The sequence below is a fragment of the Myiozetetes cayanensis genome, unplaced genomic scaffold, assembly GCF_022539395.1.
Source record: "Myiozetetes cayanensis isolate MyiCay16 unplaced genomic scaffold, myiCay2020 scf1344, whole genome shotgun sequence".
In the NCBI taxonomy this organism is placed as follows: Eukaryota; Metazoa; Chordata; class Aves; order Passeriformes; family Tyrannidae; genus Myiozetetes; species Myiozetetes cayanensis.
Genome location: NW_026086987.1, coordinates 1 through 9,326, shown reverse-complemented (window position 1 = coordinate 9,326; position 9,326 = coordinate 1). Strand labels below are relative to the sequence as shown.

Sequence of the window (9,326 nt, the reverse complement as noted above, 5' to 3'; positions counted from 1 at the left end):
GGCTGTCCCACCCTGGGTGTCCCCTCCTGGATGTCTCCATCCTGGAGCCACCTGGCAGAAGTTCCCAGGAAGGGACAGGACAAACATCTTGATGGCTTTCCTATGGATTTTGGGCACCTCTTTTTGCTTGGGTGTCCCACCCTTGGTGTCCCCTCCTGGCTGTCCCATCCTGGAGCCACCTGCCAGAGATTCTTAGGAAGGGGCAGGACACATCCTGGTGGCTTTCCTATGGATTTTGGGCACCTCATTTCTGCTTGTGTGTTCCTCCTGGATGTCTCCCTCCTTGGATGTCCCATCCTGGGTGTCCCATCCTGGAGCCACCTGGCAGAGATTCCCAGGAAGGGACAGGACAAACATCTTGATGGCTTTCCTATGGATTTTGGGCACCTCTTTCTGCTTGGGTGTCCTCTCCTGGGTGTCCCCTCCAGGATATCCCATCCTGGAAGTCCCATCCTGGAGCCACCTGGCAGAGGTTCCCAGGAAGGGACAGGACAAACATCTTGATGGCTTTCCTATGGATTTTGGGCACCTCTTTCTGCAGTGTCCCTGCCCTGGTTGTCCGCTCCTGGATGTCCCACCCTTGGTGTCCCATCCTGGATGTCCCATCCTGGAGCCACCTGGCAGAGGTTCCCAGGAAGGGACAGGACAAACATCTTGATGGCTTTCCTATGGATTTTGGGCACCTCTTTCTGCTTGGGTGTCCCACCCTGGGTGTCCCCTCCTGGCTGTCCCACCCTGGGTGTCCCCTCCTGGATATCCCCTCCTGGGTGTCCCATCCTGGAGCCTCCTGCCAGAGGTTCTTAGGAAGGGACAGGACACATCCTGGTGGCTTTCCTATGGATTTTGGGCACCTCATCCCAGCTCCCTGCCCTGTTTCTGCTCAGATGTCCCACCCTTGGTGTCCCATCCTGGGTGTCCCACCCTGGAGCCACCTGGCAGAGATTTCCCAGGAAGGGACAGGACAAACATCTTGATGGCTTTCCTATGGATTTTGGGCACCTATTTCTGCTTGGGTGTCCCCTCCTGGCTGTCCCACCCTTGGTGTCCCTTCCTGGATGTCCCCTCCAGGATATCCCATCCTGGAAGTCCCATCCTGGAGCCACCTGGCAGAGATTCCCAGGAAGGGACAGGACAAACATCTTGATGGCTTTCCTATGGATTTTGGGCACCTCTTTCTGCTTGGGTGTCCCTTCCTGGATGTCCCCTCCAGGATATCCCATCCTGGGTGTCCCATCCTGGAGCCACCTGGCAGAGATTCCCAGGAAGGGACAGGACACCTTGATGGACATCTTGGTGGCTTTCCTATGGATTTTGGGCACCTCATCCCAGCTCCCTGCTCCATTTCTGCTCAGATTTCCCACCCTTGGTGTCCCATCCTGGAAGTCCCATCCTGGAGCCTCCTGCCAGAGGTTCTTAGGAAGGGACAGGACAAACATCTTGATGGCTTTCCTATGGATTTGGGGCACCTCTTTCTGCTTAGGTGTCCCCTCCTGGATGTCTCCTCCAGGATATCCCATCCTTGGTGTCCCCTCCTGGATGTTCCATCCTGGAGCCACCTGGCAGAGGTTCCCAGGAAGGGACAGGACACCTTGATGGACATCTTGGTGGCTTTCCTATGGACTTTGGACACCTCTTTCTGCTTGGGTGTCCCCTCCTGGGTGTCCCCTCCTGGCTGTCCCACCCTGGGTGTCCCCTCCTGGATGTCCCCTCCTGGATGTCCCATCCTTGGTGTCCCATCCTGGGTGTCCCATCCTGGAGCCACCTGGCAGAGGTTCCCAGGAAGGGACAGGGCAAACATCTTGATGGCTTTCCTATGGATTTTGGGCACCTCTTTCTGCTTGGGTGTCCCCTCCTGGATGTCTCCTCCAGGATATCCCATCCTGGGTGTCCCATCCTGGAGCCTCCTGCCAGAGGTTCTTAGGAAGGGACAGGACACATCCTGGTGGCTTTCCTATGGATTTTGGGCACCTCATCCCAGTTCCCTGCTCCATTTCTGCTCATAGGTGTCCCATCCTGGTGTCACCTGGGATGTCCCCTCCTGAGTGTCCCATCCTTGGTGTCCCACTCCTGGAGTGTCCCCCAGTCCCCTGGAGCCACCTGGTAGAGATTCCCAGGAAGGGACAGGACAAACATCTTGATGGCTTTCCTATGGACTTTGGACACCTCTTTCTGCTTGGGTGTCCCCTCCTGGATGTCCCCTCCTTGGTGTCCCCTCCTGGCTGTCCCACCCTGGAGCCTCCTGCCAGAGGTTCTTAGGAAAGGACAGGACACATCCTGGTGGCTTTCCTATGGATTTTGGGCACCTCATCCCAGCTCCCTGCTCCATTTCTGCTCAAATTTCCTACCCTTGGTGTCCCATCCTGGGTGTCCCACCCTGGAGCCACCTGGCAGAGATTCCCAGGAAGGGACAGGACAAACATCTTGATGGCTTTCCTATGGATTTTGGGCACCTCTTTCTGCTTGGGTGTCCCCTCCTGGATGTCCCACCCTGGGTGTCCCCTCCTGGATGTTCCACCCTGGGTGTCCCCTCCTGGATGTTCCATCCTGGAGCCACCTGGTAGAGATTCCCAGGAAGGGACAGGACAAACATCTTGATGGACATCTTGATAGCTTTCCTACGGATTTTGGGCACCTCCTGCCAGCTCCCTGCCCTGTTCCTGCTCGGAGAAGAGGCCGGAGAGCTGCTCGTGGACCGTGGTGGCAGTGACACAGGAGCTGATTTTCCATCTTCCCACGCAGGGAATGGGACCTGGAGCTGCTGCAGGAGGAGCTGGACAGGCTGCAGATGAGCTGCGTGCGAGGTGAGTGGGAATTTGTGGTGATCCAGGACGCGGATCCCAAGCCCTGGCGTGTCCCCATCCAGTGCTGGGACATCTGTCATCCCAGAGTGTCCCCAACCTGTGCCAGGAGCACTGGGAAGGTGTCTCCATATTTTTCCAGAGCCCTCGGAGCCGGAGCAGCCCCAGGAGGTGGCTGGGGACGTTCCTGGCTCCATAGGATGGGAGTCACCCATTCCTGGTGGCCGGAGGACGAGGCGGAGCTCGGGTGGGGTGAGTGCCCCATGGGATGTCCCCAGGGTGGGGTTGTCCCCCCCAAAAAACCTGCTCCTTCGGAAGGGGTTTTGGTCATGGAGTCGTGGGATTGGATTGGGGAATGGATTTTGGTTGTGAAATCATGGGGTGGGTTCGGGGATTTGGGAATGGATTTTGGTCAGGGAATCATGGGATGGTTTTGGGAATGGATTTTGGTCAGGGAATCCTGGGATGGGTTTGGGGAATGGAATTTGGTCACGGAATCACGGGATGGGTTTGGGGATTTGGGAATGGATTTTGGCCAGGGAATCCTGGAATGGATTTGGGGATGGATTTTGGCTGTAAAATCATGGGGTGGGTTTGGGGATTTGGGAATGGATTTTGGTCAGGGAATCCTGGGATGGTTTTGGGAATGGATTTTGGTTATGGAATCCTGGGATGGATTTGGGGAATGGAATTTGGTCAGGGAATCCTGGGATGGGTTTGGGGATTTGGGAATGGAATTTGGTCAGGGAATCACAGGATGGGTTTGGGGATTTGGGAAGGGATTTTGGTCTTGGAATCACGGGATGGGTTTGGGGATTTGGGAATTGATTTTGGTCAGGGAATCACGGGATGGATTTGGGGATTTGGGGATGGATTTTGACCACAGAATCACGGGATGGGTTTGGGGATTTGGGAATGGATTTTGGTCACAGAATCACAGGATGGGTTTGGGGATTTGGGGATGGGTTTGGGGATTTTGGAATGGATTTTGGCCACAGAATCACGGCATGGATCGGAAAGGACTCTTTAACCCCTTCTTCCCCACCAGGCGATGCCGGAGCCGCTCACGGACACCGGGAAGCGCCGGGAGCCCAAACCCTTCATCCCGAGGGCCACCACGTGAGCTCCGAGCACCCAGGCCGTCCCTTCCCGGGGCTTGGTGTCACCTCAGCCTGCCTGGTGGCCTCCTGGGGGTCCTGACTGGCATCTCCTCTGCAGGGCCCCGTTGTCCCCACGCTCCCCGTGCTGGGCACTCACCAGGGCCGGGCAGCGATGCCGGAAGAAGGGAATTCCCGGGAAGGATTTGTGCCACATCCACGCCTCCAGCAGCAGCTCAGCCATGGATTCATCCCCTCATTTTGACCCTCCACCCCTTCCCTGAGGGGTTGGATCTCCATTTTTTTTTGGGCTCTTCCAGGAGAACTCATGGAGGGGGTTTGGGGGCAGAAGCTCCTCATCCCACCAATTTTAGGTGATTTGCATATATTTGGTGATTTGCATATATTTTAATAAACGCCACGTTTCCAGCTGGAGTCTTTCCCCACTCTGGCCCCCTTTTATCCCGTGGGATCATCCCCACGTGCCAAGAGCCAACAGCGAATCCCTGTCCCTTGTGCCGTGGAATCCCAATGCCCTTCCCGTTACTAGGCCTAATTACAGGTAATTAACACAGCTCATTAACAGCTCACCAGCCTCTCGGCCACCACCACCACCACCACGGTGGCTCCTTCCTACCCTCTAATTCGGGATCCCTTTGGGATGCCCCGACCTTCCTGCCCCTCCTTGCCCCGGGCGTCCCGCGCCGCTCCCGGCACGGGGCAGGAATGTGGGAGCTGCTCCCTGGGCTCCCTGTTTTTTTTTCCTTTGGAATTATCCCTGTCACCCCCCTCAGCCCCATCCTCTGCCCCAGCAAAGGACAACCCTGAGTTGGAAGAGGAGGATCCCGGCGATGCCGGGGCCGTCACTTCCTGGCGTCGGCGTAGTTGGCGTCGAACCAGGCACAGGTTTCCTTCACGGCTGGGGAGGGAGACGGTGGGATTGGGAATGGGTTTTGGGTCGTAAAACGGGATGGATTTGGGGATTTGGGAAGGGATTTTGGTTGTAAAATCATGGGAGGGATTTGGGAATGGATTTTGTTCCCAGAATCATGGGGCGAGTTTGGGGATTGGGACTGGATTTGGGTTGTAAAATCATGGGAGGGGTTTGGGAATGGGTTTCGGCCGTGGAATCACAGGATGGGTTTGAGGATTTGGGGACAGATTTTGGTCATAGAATCATGGGATGGATTTGGGGATGGATTTTGGTCATAGAATCATGGGATGGGTTTGGGGATTTGGGAGTGGGTTTTGGTCAGGAAATCATGGGGTGGGTTTGAGGATTTGGGGACAGATTTTGGTCACAGAATCACGGGATGGATTTGGGGATTGGGACTGGATTTTGGTCAGGAAATCATGGGGTGGGTTTGGGGATTTGGGGACAGATTTTGGTCACAGAATCATGGGATGGATTTGGGAATGGATTTTGGTCATGGAATCATGGGATGGGATTGGGAATGGGTTTTGGGTTGTAAAATAGGATGGGTTTGGGGATTTGGGAATGGATTTTGGTTGTAAAATCACGGGAGGGATTTGGGAATTGGGACTGGATTTTGGTTGTAAAATCATGGGATGGGTTTGAGGATTTGGGGACAGATTTTGGTCATAGAATCATGGGATGGATTTGGGGATGGATTTTGGTCATGGAATCCTGGGGTTTGGGGATTGGGAAATGGATTTTGGTCCTAGAATCATGGGATGGATTTGGGAATTTGGGAGTGGATTTTGGTCATGGAATCATGGGATGGATTTGGGGACTGGGAAATGGATTTTGGTCCTAAAATCACAGGATGGGATTTGGGATGGATTTTGGTCACAGAATCATGGGATGGATTTGGGGATTTGGGAGTGGATTTTGGTCAGAATCACGGGATGGATTTGGGGATTGGGAATGGATTTTGGTTGTAAAATCATGGGATGGGTTTGAGGATTTGGGGACAGAGTTTGGTCATAGAATCATGGGATGGATTTGGGAATGGATTTTGGTCATGGAATCATGGGATGGGATTGGGACTGGGACTGGATTTTGGTCATAGCATCATAGGATGGGTTTGGAGATTTGGGAATGGATTTTGGTCATGGAATCAAGGGATGGATTGGGAATGGGACTGGATTTTGGTCATGGAATCATGGGATGGGTTTGGGGATTTGGGAATGGATTTTGTTCCCAGAATCATGGGATGGATTTGGGGATTGGGAATGGATTTTGGTTGTAAAATCATGGGATGGGCTTGAGGATTTGGGGACAGATTTTGGTCACAGAATCACGGGCTGGGTGTAGGGATTTGGGAATGGATTTCAGGGATAGAATCATGGAATGGCTTGGGCTGGAAGGAACTCTTTCAGGTCACCTCACCCAACCACCGTGCAAGGAGACACCTCCCACTATCCCAGTTGCTCCAAGGCTCATCCAACCTGACCTCGGAACACTTCCCTGGACACCCTGAGCCAGCTTTGCACCACCCTCCTTCCTCACCCCATAGGATGGAGCACCCAGATGCCCCCAGAGGCAGGAGCTCACCTTTCCTGAAGGGAGTGAACTGGAAGCCGGGCAGGTACCGCCGCAGTTTGGCGTTGCTGGCCGTCTTCTTGAACTGCCCGTCCGCCTTGCTGGGGTCAAACTGGGGTGGGGAGGGATTAAGGAGGGAAAACTGGGGTTGGTTTCTTCCCCCCCCCATCCTGGTGGGATGCTCTGGAGCACGGGATGTCCCCCTGGGTGAAGGATACAACCAGCTCTCCCCTGAAATCCATGGCCTCGGCCACGGCCTCCGCCGCCTCCCGGATGGACACCTCATCTTCTTCTCCCACTGCGGAGCAGGGCGGGATCGTGGCTGGGCCCTCGTGGAGAGGGGATGGATGGAGTGGGGTGGGGGGAGTCTGGGAGGGCTCACCTGACAGAATGATGGGCTCCACCTCGTCATATTCCCGCAGGACCCACAGGATGAGCCGGGCCAGGTCCTGTGGGAGAGCACGCGACCCTTGAGGGGGTCACTGCTGTTCCCGGCATTCCCATCCCGAGGAACCCGACCCAGGACAAGACAGGTAGGCTCAGCCCCCTCTGGGGTCCCATTCCAGCCTTTCCAGCCCCATTCCCAGTTTCCCAAAGCCCCACACCCCAGGGAGTAGATGTTGGAATGTTTCCTGCCCTCCCATCCCAAGGGAACCCAACCCCAAGGAATGGCCCAGGACAAACCAGGAGGACTCAGGTCCTTCTGGGGTCCCATTCCAGCCTTTCCAGCCCCATTCCCAGCTTCCCAAGGCCCCACACACCAGGGAGTAGATGAACTGTCTCCTGGGCTTTCCCGTTCCCCACACGGTCAGGGCGGAGCCGGACTCTGCAGGAGGAAGGAGCACGTCCATCACCACCTCACGGAGCAGGTGGGGAGGAGGAAACCCCCCCCTCTCCAAAAAATAAAAAAACCCCCCAGGAGTCCTGCCAGGCTCACGTTTGGCCAGGTGGACCTTGTGGATGAGGCCTGGCAGGACGTGGCCGTCGTCGATGTTGAAGTTGTCGTGCGGCCCGAAGACGTTGGTGGGGATGACGGCGGTGAAGCGCCGGCCGTGCTGCTCAGAATAACCCCTGGATTGGGAGCAGGGATGGGGGGTCTCAGGGATTGGGATGGCCCCAGAAGAGCCCAGCCAGCAGCACCTCCACCTGCTGATCCCAGCTATCCCCCCGGCTTCCACCCCAGCGCCGTTGAAATCCCGGGAATCCCACGGGTCACAGATTGGTCAGTTTTGGTCACAGAATCCTGGGGTTTGTGGGGACTGGGAATGGTCCTAAAATCACGGGATGGGATTTGGGATGGATTTTGGTCATGGAGTCATGGGATGCATTTGGGGATTTGGGAATGGATTTTGGTCCTAAAATCACGGGATGGGATTTGGGATGGATTTTGGTCATGGAGTCATGGGATTGGGACTGGATTTGGGTTGTAAAATCATGGGATGTGCTTGAGGATTTGGGGACAGAGTTTGGTCATAGAATTATGGGATGGATTTGGGACTGGATTTTGGTCATGGAGTCATGGGATGCATTTGGGGATTTGGGAATGGATTTTGGTATCAATCATGGGATGGATTTGGGGATTGAGAATGGATTTTGGTTGTAAAATCATGGGATGTGCTTGAGGATTTGGAGACAGAGTTTGGTCATAGAATCACGGGATTGATTTGGGGATCTGGGAATGGATTTTGTTCCCAGAATCTCAGGATGGATTTGGGGACTGGGAATGGATTAGGGTTGTAAAATCATGGGATGTGCTTGAGGATTTGGGGACAGATTTTGGTCATAGAATCATGGGATGGATTTGGGACTGGATTTTGGCCATGGAGTCATTGGATGGGATTGGGAATGGGACTGGATTTTGGCCATAGCATCATAGGATGGGTTTGGGGATTTGGGAATGGATTTTGTTCCCAGAATCATGGGGTGAGTTTGGGGATTGGGAATGGATTTTGGTTGTAAAATAATGGAATGGGCTTGAGGATTTGGGGACAGATTTTGGTCATAGAATCATGGGATGGATTTGGGACTGGATTTTGGTCATGGAATCATGGGATGGGATTGGGAATGGGACTGGATTTTGGCCATAGCATCATGGGATGGGTTTGGGGATTGGGACTGGATTTTGGTTGTAAAATCATGGGATGCGCTTGAGGATTTGGGGACAGATTTTGGTCACAGAATCACGGGCCGGGTGTAGGGATTTGGGAATGGATTTCAGGCATAGAATCATGGAATGGCTTGGGCTGGAAAGGAACTCCTTCAGGTCATCTCACCCAACCACCGTGCGAGGAGACACCTCCCACTATCCTAGTTGCTCCAAGGCCCATCCAACCTGACCTTGGATCACTTCCCTGGACACCCTGAGCCAGCGTTTCATCACCCTCCTTCCTCATCCACCCTCCTCACCCTCCCACGGGGATTTCCATCGCCCTGATAACCAAGGGAGTGCTCCCACCCTGGGAAGGGTCTCCTGTGTGTGTCCCTCACCTATTCTGGATGTCAATCATCCTCTTGGCGTAGGAGTAGCCAAAGTTGGAGCTGTGGGGGCCCGTTGTGGATCTGGGAACCGGGGAGCGGAGAGTCAGGCAGGAATTCCCGGAATGCCGCGGGAGGGGGACAGGAACACTCACCGTGGTCTCGTCGATGGGATAGGTGGTCTTGTCCGGGAAGATGCAGGTGGAGAGGCAGGAGACCACCTTCTCCACCCCCATCTCGTGGGCCGAGTGCAGGACGTTGTCGTTGATGTGGATGTTGGTCCTCTGGGAAAGGAGGGTTTTGTCGGGAATGCGGGATGGGCGTTCCCCCAAATCCCTTCGCTCGCCGAGCGACGACTCGTTAATAACTCCCGGAACCACCGGAGCTCTTGGCTCTGGAGGCAGGACCAGCCCCCATATCCCTGCATCCCCACATCCCCCAGGAACACCC

At 55.0% G+C, this 9,326-nt stretch overlaps 1 protein-coding gene and 1 long non-coding RNA gene across 3 annotated transcripts; both read right to left on the bottom strand.

Annotated features, from left to right (window-relative positions):
* Nucleotides 1–556: 556 nt before the first annotated feature.
* LOC126636569 (uncharacterized) lies at nucleotides 557–2,549 on the bottom strand. Of its 2 annotated transcripts, XR_007628085.1 has the most exons (4): nucleotides 2,304–2,549; nucleotides 1,829–1,968; nucleotides 1,320–1,466; nucleotides 557–1,169 (listed from the first exon to the last, which is right to left on the bottom strand). It is a non-coding gene; the product is annotated as an uncharacterized LOC126636569 (long non-coding RNA). The 2 variants fall into 2 exon arrangements; XR_007628086.1 differs by lacking the exon at nucleotides 1,320–1,466.
* Nucleotides 2,550–4,283: 1,734 nt separating this feature from the next.
* LOC126636570 (GDP-L-fucose synthase-like) lies at nucleotides 4,284–9,160 on the bottom strand (the record flags this gene model as incomplete). Its single annotated transcript, XM_050308924.1, is given in 9 exon segments — nucleotides 4,284–4,814; nucleotides 6,414–6,513; nucleotides 6,620–6,699; nucleotides 6,784–6,850; nucleotides 7,163–7,227; nucleotides 7,339–7,472; nucleotides 8,889–8,948; nucleotides 8,950–8,960; nucleotides 9,032–9,160. Coding segments are annotated over 9 exon segments (702 nt in total), but the record flags the coding sequence as incomplete, so codon positions are not given.
* Nucleotides 9,161–9,326: the final 166 nt, after the last annotated feature.